The sequence below is a fragment of the Vidua chalybeata genome, chromosome 2 (genome assembly GCF_026979565.1).
Source record: "Vidua chalybeata isolate OUT-0048 chromosome 2, bVidCha1 merged haplotype, whole genome shotgun sequence".
Lineage (NCBI taxonomy): Eukaryota > Metazoa > Chordata > Aves > Passeriformes > Viduidae > Vidua > Vidua chalybeata.
In genome coordinates, this window is record NC_071531.1 from 93,396,416 (window position 1) to 93,421,861 (window position 25,446).

General features: G+C 37.4%; 1 protein-coding gene across 2 annotated transcripts in view; it reads left to right on the plus strand.

Annotated features, from left to right (window-relative positions):
• FRY (FRY microtubule binding protein) overlaps positions 1-25,446 on the plus strand; it is a 159,270-nt gene that overhangs the window by 129,289 nt on the left and 4,535 nt on the right. Inside the window, exons 52-59 of one of the 2 annotated variants that reach the window (XM_053935267.1) lie at positions 1,283-1,291; positions 4,891-5,091; positions 5,591-5,752; positions 9,107-9,270; positions 10,129-10,318; positions 14,537-14,686; positions 16,206-16,304; positions 16,752-16,835. In XM_053935267.1, the coding sequence (XP_053791242.1) occupies positions 1,283-1,291; positions 4,891-5,091; positions 5,591-5,752; positions 9,107-9,270; positions 10,129-10,318; positions 14,537-14,686; positions 16,206-16,304; positions 16,752-16,835 (1,059 nt within the window). The remainder of the gene's footprint in view (positions 1-1,282; positions 1,292-4,890; positions 5,092-5,590; positions 5,753-9,106; positions 9,271-10,128; positions 10,319-14,536; positions 14,687-16,205; positions 16,305-16,751; positions 16,836-25,446) is intronic. The other variant, XM_053935266.1, reaches the window with a different exon arrangement.

The following is a 25,446-nucleotide window of genomic DNA, read 5'->3' on the forward strand; positions in this document are numbered from 1 at the left end:
AGGACTTAAGACTCAATTGTGGACTTGTTTTTAACAGGAATTCTCTCAGTCATCACTCTTAGCCCTGAGAAGAACATGTGTACAGGAAGAAATATTCATTTTTCTACCTATTTATATTACAGTAGTAAAATAATTTTAAGGTAAATAGAACACTTAGATGTGAACTTGTGTACATTTGAAATTTTTTTTCCAATTAAGAGAAAGGATGAATGAATGGGAAAAAAAAGTCCCAAAGTCCTTCTTTTTCCAAGTCAGGAATTAGTAGTCTTGGCTCACAGATGCCCATGACTTTGCTAAGGAAAATACAAACAAACAAACAAACAAAAACAAACAAAAACAAACCTGAAAGGGTAGTTGGCAGCAATGGTTGAAAGTACATTAGACAAATATTGAAGGAGCTTCAAGGTTCCAAACAAGGATGAATGATAAAACAATAATGCCAGGTTGTTTGGCAAAAATACATTGGCTTCAGTAATTTCTGTGTCTAAATGCTTTTAAGGTATTACAAGGATGTATGACTGCAACTTTGACTGAAGATCACTTCATAATATTTTGGCCACAGAAATTCAGGAATTTCTTCTTTCTCTTCACCAGTTAAAATTATATAGAGAGTATATATAATTGTGCACAATTCCTTTTAAAGTAAATTTACTTTCATGGATTGTGACTCTGCAAAGATTTTTTTATACATGTGGCCAGCTTCAAGACTGAGACCTAAATCGATTCATATTCTAACAGTCTTAAGTTGGTCATGAAACAGATACCAAGTTTCTCTAGCTTTATGTGAAGTAAAATTAAAAATGTTGAGTTGCACTTAGTGGTTTTTAAATTGCCGTGGATTCCAAAGTTTAGTTCAGACTTGACTTATTACTGTTTAAAAATAAACTTAAACCTCGTGTAAAAGGCTACTTCTCTAATGACTGAGTTGAAACTGTAACATTTACCCCATATCTGAGTGTGGTATATTCATAAAAATGAAAAAAAACAGTGTTAGAAAACTAAAGCTAGCAAGAGAAATATCAGTCCTTCAAAAAAATGCACATGGTTTTATCAGGCCAGTGATGCTTGGATCATCCTCAGACCACAAGGTATACTTGTTTGAAATTTCCTAAAGATGTGAAAGCAAGAAATAATTATTTTCAAACTTAAAAGGTAGAGCTGAAGTTTCTGTGGTAATATTTGTTAAAATTGTAGGCAAATGTTTATCTATGATGTCTTTGATGCAGTGATTTTACATAGATTCTTTCTATTTGTTTTTCTATCTGTTATATCTGCTACCCAGGAACTTCAGGTAAGAATGCTACTTGAACTCAGATGTGCCAGCCTATGTTATGCCTTGTTGCAAATTTGTATTGTAGAATAACATCATAATTTTGCTGTTGCCTCCCCCCTTCAGTGTGTGCGTAGGTGAGTGTGTGTGTGTGTGCTTGCATTTCTGACACGTGCTTCATTTTTTGTCTTGTATTAGAAATACTTTTGAGGTCTTTTTCAAAAATTCTGCTTCATTTTAAGTTTGTTTTTGACATGTTCAACAGTCTTCACAAATTTTAAAATATCTTAATTCTAGTATCAATGTTTTTCAAACTGAGCCCTTTCTCCTTGTTATATCTTTGTGCCTAATTAATTTGTAGAAACTTCATTATCTATAGAGTTTGGGCCATTTGTTATTAGGGGCAACTTATATATAATTTCTACCTTTTCTGTTGTGGCATATTGTCTCCTGTTAGCATCTTGCTAAAGCTGATGTCTGAGACCTCTTAAGACAGTTTACATTATTGCTATCAGAAAGAATTTAATTGGATAAATAAATTATTTTCTACAGCCTAAATTAATACAGCTACCAACCACCTGCACACATTTACCCTATGAGGAAAACTGAAAAGACACATCAGTCATTGCCAGTTTGGGACCTAAATTTTAAGTTTATCAGATATAGAGAGAACTGAAATTATAGAGAATTTAATGAGTTGTACAAATAATACAGAAATCAGCAACCACAGAATTTTACATGTCTGTTTCTGATAGTTTGTACATCAGTTATTATGCAAACACAACTCCCAGAAATCTTTGTCTCAAAATGCCTGTGCTGCAAGAGATACATCCATATGGAAATAGTGCCTTACTATGTAGTTCCACAATGCTTCTGCTTACACCCTGTAATATTGGAGTGTTTCCATTAACTTTGCATACTTTGTCAACTTGTGTGAAAGAGGTTTTGCATGATTCTTACTGCCTCTGTGGAGGAGCCTGACTGCTCTCCCCCACACAGGGCTACTTTCCCTTCTGTCTCTCCTTTTCCCTGAGCTGTTGTAAAGTTTGAAGTAGCTGCAAGGGCACATCTGTTCCTTTACCAGATGCGTAAAGGAGGGTGGTGACTGTAGGAAGTTCTGTGTGGTACCTGCTCACTGCTGGCCAGACACACTTATAATGTGACTGTTTTCCTCTGACTTAATGTGTACCACTGGTGACTTTTCAGATGGGAGATGGCTTTGCTCCTGCTGTAGATAAAAATGAACAGCCTCTCAAATACATCTTTGCTCTTTCTTGTTAACTGTGGAAGAAAGATTCCTAAATAGACTATAAAAACAACTCCATCTTCACAGATATGTACTGACCTCTTGTTTAAATTCAGTATGGTTCTGGGTTCCCCTGTAGCAAACTTATACTAATCCAAATGCTATGGGCATTTGAGTTATAGCGTTTCATCTCTTTTACCCTCTTCACTCACTTTTAATTCACTCCCCCTTCTAACTGCATGCCCTGGAAATGTCCCTTTTATTTTTCTTCTTTTTGCTGGCTTCCTTCTTTAAGGCATTGCAGAATAAAACTGCAACAGGAAATATTCCCATAGACATGGAGTGCTAAATTTACTGATGGCTTTACTAGGCATCATGAGGATAAGGATGTGATGACAGTCATCTTTGCTTGCTTGCTTATTTATGTCATTTTGTCATTTGTTAGTTCAGTAATTGATATGTTTGTGGAGGATATCTAATTGCTGCATGTGTCCTCCAGCCTTTGAGGGGGAGGATGGACAACCAAATAATTTGTTAAAATAAACATCTTGGAACAGAGCAGTCATTTTTATGATTTAAAGTTTGATGTGTTCTGTTAGATGTGTCAGATGTGCTCTGTTCTCTTTCCACACAATGCTACCATATGATACCAGTCCCAGGGTGAAAACACAGAGTTCTTCCAATAATGTGTCAGGCTTCATAACAATTTCATCTTTATTTTCTCTTCATTACAGTGCATTCCTTAGTTTTAAATGTTATTGTGAATTGCAAGGGTTGTCTTTTTCCTTAAAAATATTTGTTTCTATTTTCATCATATTTGTTCATGAAACGGTGAGCTTAATGTCATGAAACTGAACTTTCCCTCCTATTCAAATTCCACAGTCCATTGCATTAAATGGTAATGATGCAAAATAAGGTCAGTTTGTGCAAGTTTGTTGATTGTTAAGGAGGTAAGATTGCAATTTAATTCACTCCATGTTACGTAGTTTGGTCTCCAGTCAGTAATGTCTGAGTAGTCCCAAAAGGGCATCACTCAAGTGTTTAAAATCACAACTCTTCTTAAGGGACCTTACTGAACTGAGACTTCTTTCTCAATCACTGCAGTGATCATAATTTTGATCTGCATAAACCCAGGAAATAATTGTAATCAGTTATTTGATAATAATACTATTTTTTGGCAGAACTAAGTTTTTTTTCAAATTAATATTTAAGTATCACTGTCAGCTTGAATTCTCACCAATTGACTTGCTTGTTTAAGAGCATTGTAACTTACAGAGTCTTGCTTAAAACAGGCAGCCCTGAGCCTTAAAATGAAACATTTTTCTCTATAAATTTCCTTCCCATGCTGATGCAGAATTGAGGGCTCTCATCTAGGTAAAGTACCCGAAACTGCATCTGAATACTTCTGGGGAAACCTTTCTTGCCCCTTTTGCCTCTGGAGGTCCATGGCAGGAGCAGCTGTGGATGTGGTCCTGCATTTGCCAGAGAGGAACATGGCTAGACTTAGGAAGGGAACGAGACATTATTGCAATCAGGGAAAAGTCATACAGTCCACTGGAAAATATAGAAAGTAAATAAATGGAAATGGGGTGGAAAACTTATTGTCATTTTTATACATGAAAGAAATCAAGTGATCTTTTTATCAGGTCAGCAGCTTAACAAATTGTTACACGATTTGCTTAATGCACTCAGCTTTATGTAACTGTGTGTGGGATCTGAACTGGAAATCTGATAAATATAAAATGTTTGGTCCATTTGACTATGTCCTTTCTAAAATGTGAGATCACAGGCAATGCTTATCAGGCTATTCCCAAAATATAGTTTCAAATAATTCAAGTAGATTCAAACATAAGCATATGGGCCTAGAAAAAAAGTTTAAAAGGTGTGCTGCTTAAGGTGTTACATTTTTTGTGTAAAGCAAGGGTTTGTTCAAATCTACTCACCATTATGGTTACATATATATAAAGCAAAAAATCTAAAATCTTTAACATAAGTTTTGCAATTGAACCATTGGTATGAATTGTGCTTCTAATACTTTTAAACATAATGAAAAAATCCTTTGAAATTGCTTTCAAACTTTTCCTTTGCGTGTAACTGCTCTGCTGGTATCGAGGAGTGTGTATATATGGACTCACCAAAACAAATTCTTAAATTAGCAAATGCATGAAAAATATCTAATATTGAAAAGACTGAGTGTTCATTTAACTGCCATTTCCATGCTTCTGCTCTTATCTCCAGGTGAACAAGCAAGATAATGCTTATTTCAAGTTTTTACTATATTTTTACATAAAAATATTTCCGGAGCTAACTTTGATCGAGTGTTAGCATATGATTAGTTTTATATCAAGCAAGCTGACCCTCTGTCTGATTTCAGGGTGAGAGCATGGACAACTTCAACTGGGGAGTGCGCAGACGGTCCCTGGACAGCCTGGACAAGTGTGACATGCAGCTGATGGAAGAGAACCAGCTCTCAGGGAGCACACCCAGCCTGAACAAAATGAACCATGAGGACTCGGATGAGTCATCAGAGGAGGAGGACCTGACCACGAGCCAAATCTTGGAGAACTCAGACCTAGTAAGTTGCAAAGTTGAAATTTAGGAAAAGATAGGGTGGTGGGTTTAAATAAGCTGGGCTTTTAGTTTCCTCTGCCCAGGTGCAATCTAATGAGCAGAAATTGGTGAATACATTTTCCCTTATTTGTAAAAGTAAACAGGAATTTTAATGCAAAGTTTGAAACACAGGAATCATCAGATCTCATTATTTGCCTTTTTTTACTATGGGACAATTTTTGACAATTGGCCAATAATAATCTTTATTATGTATTTAACGCTTAAAGAAATAGGACAAGACTCCAGGTTGGTAAGTGGTTTCAGATTTTCATTGTTCACTTCTGGGGTGCTTTTAATAAAATTTTTATGACAGAAATATTGAAAGGGTTGTGTCTATATACAAATTAAGGGAGCCACTGTCACTGCACTGTAAGACACTCTCTGCTTTGCATGTTCATGAAAGCATCATGTGGTAGGGTAGCTGTGTATTCAGTTCTTTTGGGCTTTTGTTGTCTTTTAAACAGATTATAAATCTTTCCCCATCTGAGGATGCAAATCATATTGACTCACTTTCTACATCATGTGACACAACCTCAGCAGACCCTCATCATTTTAACATGGGAACATCCAGCTTTGATGTGTCTTTGCCTGGTATGAATAATCTCCAGGTGTCTGAAGGACCTAAGGTGAATACATTTTTTTCTTTCTTTTCCAACTGGATTGTATTTTATGTAACACTGTTACAATTTCTTTTGCTTACACTTCATAAAGAGTTTGATCTGTGAAATCAAGTACATTCTGGTTTCCTCTGTCTAGTGGCATAGTCCAATACGTTCACTTGCTACCATTTCCTTTCTACTTATACTTTCTTCAGTAAGAGATTTTATTTATTGTTTCTTAAATATGTTGCACTACATATGCACTAAAATACTACAAACTCATCAGAAGACAAGTTCATGAACTGGCTACAAGTTACAACTCCAAGGCAATATTCTTTTGTTTTTCATGCTGAATTAAAGAACAATATGCCAGCTCATGTGGTGGGTGTATGCGTGTATTCTCTGAAATATTTTTGTATGTGGGGACCTATTGTACAATTGTGTGCCCTGGATTCAGTACTTGCCTTTTGGCAGACACACGGAAATTTTAAATTCATGACCAAAATATTAAACCATCCTGGGGGTGGGGAGGCATGATTTGCAAGGATACAGCAACCATGTTCAGCACAGTGTATTTCAGAGAACTGTATCAGAAGATGAAGACAAAGCAAGGTTGGTAAATCATTATCAAAATGGGGATGGTTTCTTTAATTTTCTGTTTGACAGTACTTGCTCATGATAGATGAGGTGAACCTACTCCTTTCAGTGTCTCTCCAGAAATATAATCTAGTTTTGGGGGTGGGGGGGTGTGAATTAGTGACTTGATGATACTGTTGGCTTCTGTCAGTAAAGTTTCTCTGTCATGTCTAAATTGAGTGACTTCTGCAGAAAGAGCAGTGTATGAGACTGCTCTGTAATCATTGGCTTTCCTTCTTGCCCTTGCCCCCTCCAAATGCAGCCACACAAAAAACTGATACTGCTAGCACTGCATGTTTCAGAAGGAATGGAAACTTCTACAGAAGAGGTCATAGAAAAGGAGGTTGGAATTATGCTGAATATGGAACAAATTGTCTGTGTCAGAAACTGCTGCAGTAGGAAGGAAGGATGGGAGGAGGGAAGTGTTTGTGAGGATAGAAAGGAGGAGAACCTCTCCAAACAGTGGCTGTGGAGAAGGTAAACTCATTATCATTTGTCAAAATGTTGGTAGACAAGTAACCACATAACAACTGTAAACAGCAGAAGTTGGCAGAATTTCAGTTCAGGAAGCAGCAGTCAGAACAGACGTGTTTGCAGGTGCTAACTGTAGCTGATCTCATGCATCCAGCTGCAGTAGCTGTTGGTGTGTACATTAAGAACTGAAAATCACAGCTTAGGAGTTCAGTGTATGTCTGAGGGTTTGGAATCTTTACTGTCAAAATCTCTTTAATGTCCCACGTGCTAATATTCATCAAAAATTAAAAGCTTTGAAATAAGTAAGTAAATGAAGAATGTAAAATCAGAGCAGTTTCCTGTGGAATTGACAGGCAAATTCAGCTAATCCTGGTACAGATTTGATATTGGTTTAAAATATAGCCCTGGTTACAAGTGTTACAAGAATGATTGAATGGGTAAGCACAGAATGCCTTATTGGTGGGTTTTTGCCTCAAAGGTATTTTCTTCTAGTGTGCATGCTTCTGTATTTTTACTCAAAATAATTTTGAGTCAATGTAAAGAAGACAGTTTTTAGTCAGAAAACTTGAAACTTACACCTAAATAATTTTTACTTTATTTTATAACACAAAATCTGAGCTCTTTACTCTTTTCCTCTGAATTCTTCTTTTCAGAGAGCTGATGAGGTGTCATCAATGAAATGGAAATTTTTTTTTTACTTCTTCAGTGATTTACAAAATGTTTAGTTGTTGCGTCATAAGCAAAACTAAAAATATCTCAACCTTTAAATAGATACAGCAATTGAGGGAAACAGACTGATTATGTAGCCTCTTCCTAGATGTTTCAATGCCAAAATCCACATATTATTGTTAACAGTACTTAATTAGTTAAACTTGTTTTCTATTAACGATAGTGGGATAATTCTATGAGGGTTACAAAAATTCAGATGATGCTATATTATGTATTTTTCCAGAACTCACATATTCCTGGAAGTGTACTACAATCCTCCATTAATATTCAAAGTTCACTTTTCTATTTTGCTTTTGGGGCATCATATTAGACTCCAGTGGGTGGGAGGTGTTTGCTTCCTCTTCCTTCCTCCCTTGCTCTATCCCATCAAAATGTGTTTTCCTCCTACAGATTCTGTCATTGCAGTGAAGAAACTGTAATGGTTCTTTCAAGCTAATATTTAATCTATGAAACTGTTTAGTACTCATTACTTCTTGATAAGCATGAAACATTTACGCTTTTTACCAGGTGCTTTGGTTCCTATTCTGACAATTCAGCCAGATAGCTTGCATTTGTCTTTTCAAGATGGTTTGGACTCTGATTCATTTCATTCACCCTGAGCTCAGGAATATCCCTATCTTTTGCTTAGAAAACAAAGCAAACCAAAAGATTATTCTACTTAATTTCTGACCCTGTACACTCTGTTACAAGTCTTGTTTATTTTTACAAATACAAATCCTCATAATTAATCTGTAGGATCCAAGCAGACTTGATAAACTGCGGAGGGCCACTTTTCTTGTTTAATTCCACTTGCCACAGATTTCCCTCCCTATTAATTCCCAACACATGTATGAACATGCACATGGGCAAATGTGCACAAAGGTTTGAGCAACCCACTGCAGTCATCCCTACAGGAAGTGCTTTGCATGCTATGGATGAGGCAGACAAAAGTCAAAAGATTAAAGCTGAAACAAAACTTGTTCAGACTAAAAATGCAAGAGAAATTGGAACGTTTCAAAAAGAAATCATGATCTTTAGGTGTTGATAGATGAAAAAGGAAGGAAATTAAGCACAATCCTTTAAATGGTCTGTTAGAATGCTTGGACTCCTCTTGAATGTAAATGACATGCTAAAATTAATTCCCAGTTCTAAACATGCATAGAGTCTTCCAGACAGTAATAGTTTCCAGTGTATTCTGAGAGGCTTTAGTACAGTCTTGGACACTATAAAGTGTTAAGAGATAAGGACAGACAACAAATCTAATTGTTTTTTCTGAAAAATTACTTCCTTGCTCTGTTGCCACATGCATTGGAATCTTAAATTCTTTGCTAGACAAGTTGAAAAAATGCCTTAAAAATAAAATTTATCCAAGTCGGAAAGTTGAGCAAATACAGTATTTTTGAAGAAGTGTAAATTGATTCATGTCATTTATAACCTGTGGCTTTATATCTGTGTAGTTTAATGTGTTGTCAGGCGGGTTTTTTCATTAAATGCTTTCTATTTATTAGAGGAATTAACTTACTAATTTGCTGTTTTCTAAGACATCATCATTCACTCCCCTAGGCTGAAGCTGTACCTGAAGAACAAGATATAGCAGTCCATGAGGATGACCTTTCAGGGTCTACAAATGAACTCCCTGGAGCATTTGAATGCAGTGATAGCCTTAGTCTGGATATGACAGAAACTGAAGAGAAAGCTGACAGGCTGGAACAATTTGCTCTTGCTAGGTACTTTGATGCACTGTTATTCACACAAGTTCTTTTACAATGTACAAAAAAATGATTTCAAGGTGGTAGTTAATGGAATGGATGTTTTAGCCACAGGAGTTATAAAATTCTCATGAGTTTGGAGCAATGAGAAGACAATGCCTTAATTATCTGCATAATTATCACACAACTGAAAAAAAAGCAAAACAAAACCAAGCTTTTCATTCTAGGAAAAATAAGATACAATATTTATGTACATCTATGCAACTAGGCATTCTGTATATAATATGCTTAATTAAAAAGAGAATTTTTAAAGATTGGCAGTAATGCAGATATTACTTAGGTACCTGTTCAACAGATCAGATGTGTATTCATCTTTCTGATTTCTCATGAAAGAAAGTCTCAGTATTGTTAGAAATCCCAGCTATATGCTCTTAAGGCTGCTTGTGAGTGTGGCTGGACCCCAGTATATGTTATAAAAAGACTTTAAGATTTTTTTACATGCCATCTGGAGCTCTCTCAGATTTTGCATGCTGAGTTAGACTGCAGTTAGCCTGTGGATGGGGAGGGAGAGAGAGTTTTATTCTCCTGTTAAGTTTCAGCTTTCTTCTGTGAAATGATGATATAAGAAAACAATTCAAGTGTTCTGGAATGGAGGAAGATAAATCATAATGGCCTGAAGATAGGGATTCTGATCTGGAGGTTTTTCTCATTGTACTCAACATCTTGTCAACCTTCAAAAGTAATTTGAAAATTCATTAATATTTTTAGGAAAGTGCTGTAATTGTTCCTGTGATTTTATCTCTCTGTTATAGCATATTTTATCTGCCACCTTCTTGGTATTCTCCTTTCATCACCTTTTTCTGTTTTCTCCTTCAGTTTTGGAGATGTTGATCGAAATGCCTCCCCTCCTCCCTCACCATTTTTTTCCGCCATCCTTGCTGCATTTCAGCCAGCAGCATGTGATGATGCAGAAGAAGCCTGGCGCAGTCATATCAACCAGCTCATGTGTGACTCTGATGGCTCCTGTGCAGTTTATACATTTCATGTGTTCTCTTCCCTGTTTAAGGTGAGATAATAAGTTTAAGATGCAAAATCATGGTTTTTGTGGGTGGCAATTAGTGTTTCTTGATAGCAGCCCCAGTAATGAACTACTAGATATATAACCCTTTTAATTTTGCATACTGCAGAATTGCTGTACTACATTTTCACGCAGCACTGTCTTCTGTGACCAGTTTTGTCATGAAAATACTATGTATCTCATACTTGCAGGTTTGGAGGTCATGTTGCAACTTTAAAGAATGTTTTCTTTGGTACTTTACAAACAGATTGCAGGAAGAGTAACTGCAAGAGACAAGGAAATAACCTTTTTAATCCTAAACTATTGTTAATCTGTTATTTTATTGTAAACTCTTGAAATCTGAGTGTGTCCATGTAAATGTCAGCATAATTCAATGGTTTGTACCTACTCATCTGAATAGCAATACCCAGCTGCCATCATGTAATAAATTCCAGAGATTGAAGACTAGAAATACATTTCTCCTTTCTAAAACTGTATGCTTGCAAAGATAAGAATCTTGCAAAAAGATAAGAAAAGAAAGAGTCAAATGTACAAGTTGTTCTTAAGAATGATCATCTGGTTTTACCTATAACTAGTTTTAAAGCCTTTTTTAATTGTTTCTCCTACAGCTGCAGGATGTTTAACATGCTGCAGCAGTGAAAGCAGTAGCCAGGTAACTTTCTGCAGAGTTTAAGTACCTGTGATCTCAGAGTACACAACGTTTTATTAACATTTTATTACCTTGATAATAAATACACAGTTTCAAGATCTTTTCATATGTCTAAGACTAACCTGATATGAAAGAAGCATCCTATACTATGAATCTCTTCTTCATCATGTTTCCTCTGTGCTCCACTGGAGTTGAATGTCTTATCCACCTGCACACTGTCCTCCTTTAAACATTTTGCCACTGTATATATGGGTGTTTTATAGGCATTCTTTTAAGCACTTTAAGCACTAATAAATAACCATTTGGAAGAAGAAAAGAACAGTCCTGACTTAAGTGTTAATCCTGTGTTTATTCATGATATCAGCTTTTCTGTTTTAACCCCAGTCCTAGAGGTTAATAGCCCTGTCTGAGTGTTTAGAGACTTATTTGTCCTTGATTCTCCTCTTTGAAGAGCTGAAAAGGAACTGGTGCCACATTTCTGAAGACTAAATAAATAATGTAGTGTAATGGAAGACTTAAACATTACTTGTAGAGTACCTGTTTAACTCCAAATCCTAGTAATGCACACACTTCATTTGCTGTTGTGCATGCTGTATAGTCAGAAGATACCCTATTCATTTTCTTCAGTTGATACTGGAGGAGAAAGAAAAAGGTGTTAATAATAGCAACAAGTCACAATTTTTAGCTGGAGTCACTGTCTTATTTTTAATGTATAAAAATAACTTTATTCTTCTTTTCAGTGTTAAAACATAGGAGTATTATTTCCCCTTTTTTTTTTTTTTTTTGTAAGATCCAAGCTTGTCTGGAATTGTATTTTGTTTGCACTATTAAATTTTACTACTCATCTGCCAACTTTGACTTTTGACCCTCATTAACAGGAAATTTCAGAAACAAGTCCTGTATGTGCTAAGCTTCCAATGCAAAGTACTGCCAAAATACTTGACTGTGAAACAAAATCCTTGTTTGGAGGAGCTTGTCAACTAAATACTTGGTGAAGTGAAAGAAGTGCATTTTCCAGGGCACCTACATTTCAGTCCAGTATCAAGTTAATGGTATCTTGGATGCTTGCCCACAACACACTAAACTTGTTTAAAATTCCTGAAATTATTGAACTCCTTTTCCTGTAAACGAGTCAGAGGTTAGAGATTATCTTTACTGCTGCCTCTTTGTATTCCCTCAAATTAAATGTCTTTCAGTGGACCAGACAGCTGCAAGACAAGTAGATTTCAGATCTAGCAAGTACCTTCCACAATCAAGCCCTTTTGTTATATAAAGTCCTCTTCCCAGGAGAGGAAATCTGAGGTTAAGAAGAAAACTTTCTGAGATATTTTTTATTATTTACATGAACACAAAGCACAGTGACTATATGCAGGTATATATTTATTCATAATATGCCTGACAGCTGGTATTACTATTCACAGTAATCCCATTTCATAAAATATATACTGCATTCAGACCTTGCTTGATAGATTTCAGCCCCTGTAGCTTGCACCCAGAAGGACATAGCTGACATGAGAATTTATGATAGAACTGTTAGTCCATGTAATCACAAAATAAATATATTTAGTGAAGTATTATACCTAGATAGCAAAGTACAGTCTCTCACTGTTTCACTCTTAATAATTTAAAACCCTTTTCATGACCACTATAATTTTAGCTGTAGATTGATTGTTGCCTTTATGAATATCTGAAAAGGAAAGGAGTAGAGGAGGAATATCTGTTACTTTTTCTGTAATCTGTCTCCTTCACTGCCTCAGATTTACAAACTCAATCATTGTTCCCCAGGAGGGCATTGAAGCAACTAAACAGGTTACCCAAAGCCTTGAGGAAGCTCTGACCTTGGAGATTTTAAGACTCAGCTAGATAAAAGCACATCTGACACGATCTGGGGTCAGCAATAGTCCCACTTGGAGCTGAAGGTTGCATCAGATGTTCTCCAGAGGTCCTTTTTCAACCAATGTGTCTTGGGTTCTCTTTCAAAATCTGTCATTTTAAATTTCCTTCCACTTCTTCATTCTCAGCTAGGTCTTTTCTGTTGGTTAAGATCATATCTTTGCTTTGCCGGGAGAGTTATCAGCAACAGTTTCACAAAGATTTGGCTGAATCTTTTTTTCCAGAAGACATCACAGTAGTTAATCTCTAGTTTTCACCAAGCCCTATGATTCAGATGATTCTGCTAGTTGCTTATAAAAATAATAATTTTTCTGGTTTGGTGGTCATGAGTGATAACCCCTTGCCTCTAACAGACTCAGTGCAGCAGAGAATCTGTACCATGTGCTGAATGAGCACATCATAAGTGTAGCACTTTGTTTCTGTGTTGAAGCAAGATGGAAACAGTAAGACCAGTATCAGTCTGCCTGGTCCTAACTGTGCTCAGATGGGCAGTTGAGATGCTTTTAAGAGAGATTCACAAATAAGTAGTTATGAAATTGATTGGTAAGGAACTCCATCCATTTTGTAAATCATTGCTAGTGTATAGCCTATGTACAGTGTGAGTGCCTAATTAGCATTTCAGTCCAACAGCTTCCATTATCAATAAAATCTGAATTCAACCTGATTTTAGGTACTTAACTCCCATGCACCAGTGCAGGAATAGTAAAAGGCTATTTATATCTATGTCTATATTTATATCTATGTCTGTCATCCAGACTGGCATTTGGGAAGTGCTTCTCTCCAGTGATGCATACTTACGGTACAGGTCCTAAGCTACATTCCTCAGAGAAATGCCTTTGGTAGCTTGGAATTAATCATTGTTGCAAACATTTATTTTTTTAAATATTCTCATGTTGTTCCTAACTGCTGAGCACTAGGCCTTTGTGAGATGTATTTGGGCAGTGAAAACTGATGGGTATTTATCAAAATCATTGTTTCAGTCAGTGCAAGTTTAATATATTGTTTTTGTTCATTATTCACTTTATATATTAGTCACTGAAAAGCGCTAGAATGTTTCTGGAAGACCAGACTGGTTTAGGACTCAAAACATTTTAAAAAATCTGCTGAGAAGAATAATTCCCGGATGGAGTGCAGTATTTCTGGAATCTTCCCAAGCAGCAGTAAAGTTTTAGTAAGAAGGTTCTTCCCACAGGGGAAAACAAAAGGCTTTTTTCTGATTTTCCCGTGCTGCTGTTTGGCATTAGTATGTCCATTATATTATGTGATTAGCCACTTGACAGGAATATTAACAAAACAATGCCCGGAATGGGCAGAAAAAGTAATGTGCTGATCAACTCTGTTAACCCTGTAGAGACAAAAAAAAAAAAAAGGCTACCTGTGACTAAAAGGCTTATAAAGATTGATTCGTCTTTACAGGAAAGAATGTATTTCAGTAGTAGGTTTACAGATGAACTCTGTAATTAGTTTCACAGCTGCCCAGCTGTACACTGTCTCCAGCACAATAACTCTTATTCAGTATCCTCAAGCAGACATTCAGTTCTCCACAGAGAGATGGTCTCTTTTGCACTTTACTATGCAAAGAAAAACAACCATGTCATTTGTTTACAAAGGAAAGAAGCTTGTACTTGTGTAAATCATGTAATAAACTGTATTTTGCTTTCCAGAATATTCAGAAAAGATTCTGCTTCCTAACCTGTGATGCAGCTAGTTACTTGGGAGACAACTTGAGAGGAATAGGCTCCAAGTTTGTGAGGTCTTCTCAGATGTTAACATCATGCTCAGAATGTCCCACCCTCTTTGTAGATGCAGAAACAGTGAGTATATTCCTTTCAAAAGGCATGTACTTCATTGCTGTGTGTTATTGTACTGGCTGTTTCACTTTTGAGCAACTCATGAACAGATATGTCAAAAAGAAATTCTCCTCCTATCTTACATGTTTTTATCTCCTGTTGGGAAGCGTATTTCCATTCATTTTCTGTATTACTTCACATTTAAGTAAGTGGTGACAGATGGGCAGATTCATAGAATAGTTATGATGTGTTGAGCCTGCATGCAGGCTCAACCCCAATATAAAACAGATGCCTACTGGACCCAGTTGGATCCAAAAATGAAAAAAAAGCAGCTATTTTTTACGTAGTTCAGCATGAAAGATGATAATATGTATAGTGGTTTCATTTGAGTCAACTGTAATGTGAGGATGATGCTGGCTGAAGATGAGCCAGCTGTGCCCAGATGGCCAAAGCAGCCAATGTCATCCTGGCCTGTACCAGCAATAGTGTGGCCAGCAGGAGCAGGACAGTGATTGTGCCCTGTACTTGGCACTGGTGAAGACACACCTCAGATCCTGTATCCAGTTCTGGGCCCCTCACTACAAGAAGGACATTGAGGGGCTGGAGTGTGTCCAGGGAAGGGAAATGGAGCTAGGGAAGGGTCTGGAGTGCAAGTCCTGTGAGGATTGGCTGAGGGAGCTGAGGGAGTTTAGCCTGGAGAAAAGGAGGCTCAGGGAAGACCTTATTGCTCCCTACAACTGCCTGAAAGGAGGGTGTAGCCAGGGTGGTGGGCAGCCTTTTTTCCCTGGCAACCAGTGACAGGACAAGAGGGAACGGCATCAGGTTGTGCCAGAGGATGTTCAGGTTAGATATTAGAAAAAGTTTCTTCACTGAAAGAGTGTCAAGTATTGGAACAGGATGCCCAGGGAAGCAGTAGAGTCACTGTCCTTGGAAGTGTTTAAAAAACAAGATGATGTGGCACTTTGTGATATGGTATAGTGGGCATGATGGTATTTGTCAAAGGTTGGACTTGATCTTGAAAATCTTTTTTCAACTTCAATTATTCTATAATTCCACAAAAAAATATATATTAGGGAATTAATGAGATGGCCCTTCCCATTGTCTTCATTCTGGCTCATGTTTATCCAGCAGCTTCAGGACAGTGTGACATCTGACAGTGAAGTAAGTCTAGAGGTAGAAACTGGCCAAGTGTAATCTTGAGCGCACTGCTGTGACCATGGAAGTACTGTGCCTTACATCATCAGAGAGCTGTGAAGAGAAACTGGATAAGCTTTATATACTGTTCCATTTTAGAGAAGACCTCTGCTAAGTCACTAAACACAGAACAGAGTTTCAATTCCATGTTACCATAGGTGCAACTTTTGCTGTTTGACTTTTCAGTATTGTATCCTAGTTATGTAGATTTTTGCATAAAAGTAAATATTTTTCAGTATTATTACATATAAATCTAGGTATTCTTTTGCAATATTTTTCCTATATTGTCTACCAGTATTTCTATTCTTTTATAGTGACATTTACAGACCCTTTGATTTCATTTCTCCAGCTGCTCTCTTGTGGCCTTCTTGAAAAGCTGAAGTTCAGTGTTCTAGAGCTGCAGGAGTACCTGGACACATACAACAACAGGAAAGAGGCAACACTCTCGGTATGCTGAATTATGCTCTTGGTCTTGTCTGTCTATTTAGGCTATGTCAGGAAACTGCACATCCATTTACATCTGTTTAAACTAGAAAAACATGTTTCAGATACTGGATTCATTGAATGTTTCTTCCTGGACATATAAACCAGGAGTAAAAAGTAGCTATTTTATCCCTTAATATTAGAAATAACAGCATCATTAATATCCCTAGTGTCTCTCCTATTTATTCATTAATAATTTTCTTAGTTCATGCCATTTAAATACTAATAGAAATCAAGATTTTACTTTTTTTAATTACAATCAAAGCAAATTGTCATCATCTATGGTAATAAAAAATGCAATTGCAAATTTTTTATTAACATGATGTGCTGTGAAACTAAAATAGTGCTTATCTTTCTTTGAATCAAACCATAGAACTTATTAATATTTTCTTTAATTACTTTCTGAAAACAGTGGCTTGCAAACTGCAAAGCAACATTTGCTGGGGGCTCACGAGATGGAGTTATTACTTGCCAGCCAGGGGACTCCGAAGAGAAGGTAATGAATGGCCAGTATTATTTCTCTCCCATAAAGTGACATATGAGTGATGTACCTTGTTCTTGAACCCACAAGAGCCTGCTCTGCTTCCTCCTTGATTCTCTGCTGGGCTTGGACATGATCCACTTTTCACACTTTAGGCTTGAAGCTACTGTTGTTGCCTCAGTCCTGGCCGCAGGAAATGGGAAGTATTCACAGGAGGTACTTCTGCTGTCCTACTCTAGACAAAGAAGCAGAGCTGACCCTAACCCTGTGCTCTCCCTTTTAGAGAGATGTTGCAGCAGCAGTTTTCCACAGTGTCTCTGAAAATCATTCCTGCTGTACTCGCCTTCCATGTTACTCCCATTTTATCTTCGGCTGTTACAGTCTCCCTCTGCCCAACAGCAAAAATTGCCTGGTTGAAATACACTTCGATCGGTAGTTACAAAACAATGACTGTAAAATGGCCAGCAAAATGATTTATGCTGTAGATAAGTATTTAGAGCTAAGGCAAAATGTCTCTTTATCAATTTTTAACAAAAAATTAATGCACACGTGTACATGTATATTTATTTGTTGTTTGTGTTTCTTGATTCCAGTTAAGGAATCATATTTTCAGATATCAATACTATCGCAGTTAATACTGTTATTTGATATACTATGTTATTTGATATACTAAGTATAGGAAACAGATGATATCTTGGTGATGTATAATGAGTTAAGGAATGTTATTTTGTTGGGCTGTTTCCTTTTGGAAGAAAGACAGTGGAGGGATGGGAAAAAGAGGGGACTGGACAGAATTCACCAAAATTGGGAAGCAAGCAAACAGCATGTAGAAAAAAGTGACGTTTCCTCCTCCCATATATTTTCACTTATAAAAGCTAATTGTTACATATTCAGAATACAGACTTGCCTGTTGTAACCATTTTTTCAAGTTGGTTTCAGTTTGTCTGTCTTCTCCTCCAAGTCAAGTTATTTTTTTCTGTCTTTATCTTAACCTCTCTTTCCCGTCTCTATGTATGTGTCTTCTTGTCTTTGAACTCCCTTGATTTTTGTTTTTATATGCCACTTTCCAAGAATCCCAAATCCTTGCCACCCCTGCATTTTGGCTTCCTTGACCTTATTAGCAAATCTAATTTTCTAATAAATCCTCTGGCTGCAATCACAGGCGGTGGGAAAATTGTTCAATCTTCCCCCACCTAGCACTGGCACCATCAAAAGTTAGGCCCTTTCCAGTGCATTTAAGTAAGATACTGTCTCCTCTGTAATTGTGATGGTGTGCAAGGAAGTTGCAAATGAGCTATTCTGAAGTCTAAAAAAAGAGACCTGGAACACATGCCACTGCCTCTCCTGCAAGAGGGAAGTGGAGAGGCAGGCACTAATGGGATGAGCATGGGCATTCCGTTCCCTCTGATGTACAAACAACCTCAACAGTGACTTCAGACTCTAGTGTTACATACCTTGCTGTAGACAGCTTAATTTATCCTCTTCATCTCTCTTTTGGAAATGCATAGAATGGGATGAGAATGACACATCTTGCTGATCAACTGCATTGTTTCTTTTTTGAAAAAGTAAATAAATAACACTAAGGAGAAGGAATAACCTGTGAACTGAACTCATATAGCTGGCCTAAACACATCTAAAAGTAGTTTTATAACTAGGTGTTCTCTGTTTCAGAATTAAATGTGTGTTTTGTGAAGCCAGGGTTGGTATTTATACTCCTTATCAGACAGATTGAAGAGTTTCTCATTCCTTCATGAGTCCCTGGTTTCTCTCCATCATTATTCATTCAGGCCAAAATGCATTATTCCTTGGAAGTTGACAGGATGAATAGGCATATTTCTTTTCTTCCCCTACTCATTCACCTCAATTGAAGTAGCTTTTCCCAAAGGAACAATTTGTTTATTCAATGAAAGTGTAAAGGGAGGAAGAAGCCAGGGAAACTGAGGAAATGCAATTAGGAAGGGGCAAGGAAAAATTATTCCTAGACTGGAAAGTATTTGTTTTCTTATCTTTCCTTTCCACTTCTCCCTCAGCATGAAAGGCTAAAGAATCTAATAATTGTAGGGGGAAAGAAATCTCTCTTCCAGTAATAGTCACAAGGGAACCTGCCCAAACTCTCAAACTCATTAAGGTTTAGTCTAGCGCCTGAAATTCTGCTGAAAACTTCTGTCCAAAAAATTTTTTTTAGCCAAGCACAAAACCAGGCTACTCCTGGAAAAGGTTCAGAATTAATGATAAGGAAGAAAAAGCAACAGCTTGCTCTAGAAAGGCAAAGATCTTAGATTCTTAGAACTCCTCACCTGGTAAAAAGCTTGAGGGGAATACAGACCCCTTTACAGATGAGACAGATGTGAGACCAAATTCACCATTGTCACAAGTGGTTGCGTCACAAATGCCTCCTGATGCTGGTGACTAATTTGGCGCAATTTCTCTAATCAGATCTTATTTCAAAATAATTGCACATGATTTGTTGACTATTGTTACTGTTACTGAAAATGGGCAAAGGCAAAAATTAGCTTATTCTGACATAAAAGAAGCTTGAAATAGAAGTTGTCTAGGTCAGCTGCTAAAGCTAGCACCTTTTCTGAAATTGGGTAAAAGTTTCATGCCCCAAAATGTCTTTCCCCTGCCTTATCATTGCAACAGATTACATGATTTAGATGTGTTTGATTTATAAGCTTTGATGCTACTTTAAGCAACAGAGTCTCAATGACATAGGAGTCAATTTACAGACAAAAGATAATTGTACACGCCATTGTGTTGTCTGTCCAGGTGTTAGGCTTAGATGAGTACAGCTATCAATACGTTCTTCAGCCTTATTAAGAAAGGAGTTTTTTTAAATCTAGTCAAAGACTGGGTTGGTTGGTTTCTCTGTTTACTCTTGTGGAAAAATGTATTTGGAAGATCCTCTTTTTCTTGTCAATTAACACTGCTAATTCAAATAAGTATTGATTTCCCAATGAGACATTCAGTTTACTCTTATAAGACCAAAGTCAGTATACACCTTTCTCAAACCTTCCTCACCATAAGCTAATGGATGTGGGCTTTACAAACTCTAACTGTTAATGGATATTTAAAACATGATGCACCCCATAAAAATTTGCCCCCAAAATTCAGAATATACCTGCTGCTGAGTTTCCCTGTGTCTAAAGGTACAATCACTCTAGGCCACCAATAAGGCTGGAGGAGTACCCATTGGGACCACAGTAATCTGGAGCTGAGCTGAGATACTGTAAAGCTCAAGGCACAGTGAAACCACTGTTAAGCAAGAAATTCTTAATAGTCAATTATCTGTTGTTTGACAGATCCATGGTTTGACAATGAGGTAAAATTGGCCCAGGTAGGCAGCATTTCTAAAGGAAGAACACAGTTATGTGTAGATTTCCCCATGCAGAATACTTTCTACTATCCTTCAAGTCTAGTGGATATTCAAATATGCACAGCAAATGCTGTTCTCTCTGTCTCTTGTATATATACAAGTTTGTGTATATACTCAACTTCCTAGATAATAGGAAAAGGTTCTGTCTGCTGACATGTTAAGACAAATAAAATACCTTAATAAAATGCACTTGCATTTAATAAACCCTTGCATGCAGTGGTTATTTTGTTATGCTGGGGCTCTCCTGTGCCAGTAAATGACTGAAGACTGAAGTAATTATGTAACTGTCATCTCTTTTCAGTAAATAAAAATGATTCCTTAAAACAGCAAGAAAATCTGAGATCTAAAAATTAGTGCCTTCCTGATCTGCTAACAGCACAAAACAGTAATTCTAGGAATAAAAAACTAAATCAAAGTGTTGCTGCTAGGGAGTGTGTCCTTCTTAGATGCTGCATTTACCGGCTGCTTAAAGAATTGTGCAAATGATCCAAGTACTCTAAACATTCGGTATTTTCAGCTGCCAAAACCACTGATTGTGTAGTGTCTATCAACTAATCTAAAACACTTCCCTTACTCTAAGAATTAAACCAGAAATTGAGAAGTGTGAAGGCTATGATCATTCCACCTGAGCCCTTGCTGCTGCAGAATAAAAGAAATATCACTTAAGCCAGTAATTAGTCTCTCTTCAACTTCCAAGAAATCTTTCATTTTATGCTGAAAGAGAGAGGAAGTTACAATCATGATTTTGGACAGCAATATGGAGCTGAGCATCAGTAGCTCAGGGAAATTTTGTATCCAGTGTATTTTCTTCCAGTGAAGAAGGGTTTTTCATGTCATGTGAAACCCCTCACCCCTTTTTTTTTTTGGCTTACCCTGGTTTTGGAAGCAGTACAGAGGAGACAGTGTTTTCTGGCAAAAAAGACCATGGAATTCACTTATTTGTTGCTTCCGCCTCCTTCTTCCCCTCTTCTTTAAAGTAAATTCCATGGCAAATTAGAAATTATATATGGATTCCAGTATTTTTGAAAGTCTAAGTGAAACTTGGTGGCATGCTAAACTTCAGAGTAGCTTAAGAGAGACAATAAGATTTAAAAAACACACCTGTGAGTTTAGTGGAACACAGTGATCTGTCTGCTCTTGTCCTCCTCTTATCTTGAATTTAGCTTTATAAAGCTTCATTTATGTGAACTGCATGGAAGCCAAGATATAAAAGGTTTTTTTGAAGAGTACTAAATAGAAGAGAAAACTATTCAAGCAATGTTAAAGAAAAAAAAATTAAGCATCACAAGAGCTTAAAACTTAGTTTGTCATGGTTTTATAGAAAAATAGTCCAAGATTTGGGGCAACACTTTTCATATATATTTTTTAATAGTAAGGCCAATGTAAAGAAAACAGACTGAAATGCTCTGTTAGGCTCATCAAAGTTAATATTATTTCACATTCCTGTGTTTCTGCCTTTGTATTGATGGTAAGGTAAATAATTTTAATAAGAATTCCATATGCTTATTAACAGTGTGTGCCTATGCACTGACATCAGGCTGTAACAGGGCAGATGTGGTTGTGTTTGTTACTTATAGCATTTTCATGATGACTCTCTTCATGTAAAATGTAATGAGATTGTAATATTTATAAAATAAGAAAAGCTACATTAAGCAAACACAGAGTGCAAATGTTAGCTCTTAGCAAAGAGGAACACTTCCATTTCAAAGAGAGCACTTAGTCCCCTAATCTTTGAAATGTTAATGTAAGTCAATTAAATTTTTTATTATTGTTGGAACAGGACTTGCACTGACATTTTAATGGCCTTAGAATTTTAAACCAGTGAATCATTACTGGTGAGAGGAAGGGATACAAGGCTCAACTTGTGGCATTGCCATGAAGTTAAACAAAACTGGCATTTTCCACACATTTTTTTTCTTTCTGATAGTCATAACTTGAAAGTTATATGCAAAACATTTCCATTATAATGTGCCAAGTAATAAGCCCAGCAGCCATAAAACTTATCCTGCCAATTTCATTAGATCTATTTGTCAAAAAAAAAAAAAAATAGAAGTATTTTTAAACAAGAAAATGTTTAGAAATAGCAAAGTTCAATTTTGTTCATCACTTGAAAATAATTCCTAATTTTTTTAGTAGTTTGAAATATGAGCTCCTTTTAATAAGAAAAAAAATTAAATATAATCATCATTTTAACAGTTTCTAACACTATTTCACTGTAAGTTCTTGAGCTGCTGGGTGGGATAAATCTAAACTAATAAATCTGAAGATCTAACTGAGGATATAGAGACTGGAATTTACCATTAGAATGAAAGCTTGATTTTATTAAGAATGCTGTGCATGTTGAATGTGATATTCCAACCAATTATCAGGTTGAGGCAAGCATTGCTAATACTGCTGATAAGTTATGCTGTTACAGATGGGCTGTGCTTCCTATTGCATGCATTACACTGACACTATACTTTCTTTCCTTTCCTTTTCTCCTGTGCCATGCTTGCTGTGTAGCAAATGGAATCTCTTGCAGTAAGTTGAAGTTCTTTCATATTTTTTGTCCATCTGTGAATGGACTAATACACCCCAATTCTACTGTTTTATTTTTAAGCATGTTTTCTTTTTCATTATAATTTTCCTGTACAATACATGGTTCTAAATGCAGTGACTAAAATAATTTACTAACATGAGTTTTGTGAAATCAAAAAATACTGTGCCAAAATTTTGACACTTTCATATGCTGTTTCAAATGGTCATTTACATACATTTTTACAAATCAAACTTTTGAATGGATGTAATATGCTGGGGCAGGAAACTTTTCTTGTTATTTTAAAATTAATAATTTTCCATTTTTCCTAGTGAAAAACTACAATTTATAGTTGGCAGCTACATTTCAAATGGGTTTTGTGTGTATGCTGATGAACAATTTCACTACTATTGGTTTCTAATACTTAGAAAGAACAAAAATTTAGTTTCTTGATACAGTAACTAAATACGAAGTGAGTCAAACTAGAACCATTAGTTTGACCTTCGTTTGTTTTCATTCAGGTTAGCAGCCAGAAGGGTGAAACTGAATTATTGTTCTTCAAGGACTGAAAAAAAATCCAGTGTTAAAAACTATCATGAGATGAGTTTTTTTAAATGATGTTATGCTTACTTTCAATTAGTTATTAATTCTCTGACAGCTCCAACTATATCTGTATGTAACTGCTATGTAGTGTTGCCAGGTCTCCAAAATTTGAATAGAGTGAATTTGATCCCTGCTGGGGAACCTCAGGCTGTGTCTCTACTTGGGAGCTGAAAGCTGAACAGGACCAGGGAGGAAGCGAGTGTCCCTGGGCTGGCACTCGCTGGGGTGAGCAGTCAGCACCTTCCCTGGCTGGGCCACCAGCCAGCCTCTGACAAGCCCGAGCATGGTTTGAGAGAAGACAGAAGCCAGAGCCATCTCCAGGAGGCTGTATCTAAACAATCAGTCTTTATTTTGGGGAGAGAATGGTTGGCCACACAATCAAAAATTTGGCAGTGCTCTTGTGCCCTGCATTACAGAGAATGGCCCCTGGGCAGGTTTATTTCACTGGCAGTGTTCCTCATGCCCTACCTCCTTGTTCTGATAGGCTGTCCCTGTCCACAAGTCAGTTCTGCCCTAGCACATCTGCTCCTTACCACACATCTGCTGGGCCTTCTTTCTGCATTTGTGGATCTTTGCTGTCATATCCAGTCTGGTGGGATGATAGAATGGTTTGAGTTGGAAGGCACCTTAAAGATCATGTAGTTCCAATCCTCCTGCCATAGGCAGGGACACCTTCCACTAGACCAGGTTGCTGAAAACCAGCCTGGTCTTGAACACTCACAAGGGTAGGGCATCCACAAGTTCTCTAGACAACCTGTTCCAGTGGCTCCCTAGCCTCCGCATAAAGAAATTCTTCCGTACATCTGATCCAAATCTCTCCTCTTTTTGTTTAAAGCTGCTGCCCCTTGTCCTACCACAATCTGCCTTTGTAAAAAGTTGCTCTCCATGTTTTTTATATGCCCCTCTAAGTACTGGAAGCCTGGAGCCTTCTCTTCTCCAGGCTAAACCCTCTCAGCCTGTCTTCATAGAAGAGGTGCTCCTGATGCTGCCCAGGATGTGGTTTGCCTTCTGGGTTGTGAGCACACACTGCTAGCTCATGTTCAGCTCTTCATCCAGGAGAACTCCACAGGGCTGCTCTCAATGAGTTCTTCTCCCAGTCTGGGCTCAGGTCTGGCATTGCCCCAGTGCAGGGGCAGCCCCTTGTACTTGGACTTGTTGAACCTCATTAGGTTCTCATGGGCCCACTTCTCAAGTTTGTCCATGTCACCCTGGATGGCATCCCATCCTTCTGTGTCATCTGCAAACTTGCTGAAGGCCTCCTCCTCGCTGAAATTCCTCCTTTCCATTTGGGACAGGAGCACTCCGATGCTGCCCACCAGTAATAGACATTAAACCTAACGACACAGATACCAGATCCAGAATGGCACAGAGCTCAGACCAGCCAAATTTACAGTGCTGAGCTCTGCCGCTGTGCTGGTGCTGAGCAGCCCCATCTGCCTGGCCTTCAGCAGGACAAACCCTGCTGACACCTGCTGGCTTGGCACTATCCTCCTGCTCCCACTTTTCTCCACAAACCCCCTTTTAGAAGGAGACTAGCTCTGCCTCATTTTGGCAGTGCCCTTGGCTGTCTGTTCATAGATGGGTAGTTGTCCACCTGTCACCAGGGTGTCCACCTCACCCTGATGAATAAAGATGAAATTTGCTTTTGACCTTAGCCCCTCAGCCTTGTGAGGTTAGTACAGAAATTTGGGGAACTGGAACGCTAAACTGTGGTTCTAATTTTGGCTTATTAATAAAAAATGTGGCACTTAAATGTTGAACCATATGTAAATAAAACACCTCAGTCAAATTAACATTTTTAATGTACTTCAAGTACTTTCTATTAGTGTTTGTGCTGACATTTGCACAGTCCCAAATTCAGCAAAGAGCTGCAGCACGTGCTGGTAACTAAGCCTGTATGAAGTGCTTTAAAGAAGCAAACGTGAATAGCTTCTTCTTTTCTGCCAGTTTTGGCATGAAACTCTGCTTTAGTTCCTCCAAACAGATGGAAATATCACTGAACCCACCCTTGGTGACGGTGTCTGTTACAGTAGGCAAATCAAATACGGCTGGAAGTCTGTAAGGTTTTCCTGCCAAAGGGTCAGTATAAGGTCAGGACTTGTACTTGCAGGATTTTCACTTTCTATATAATT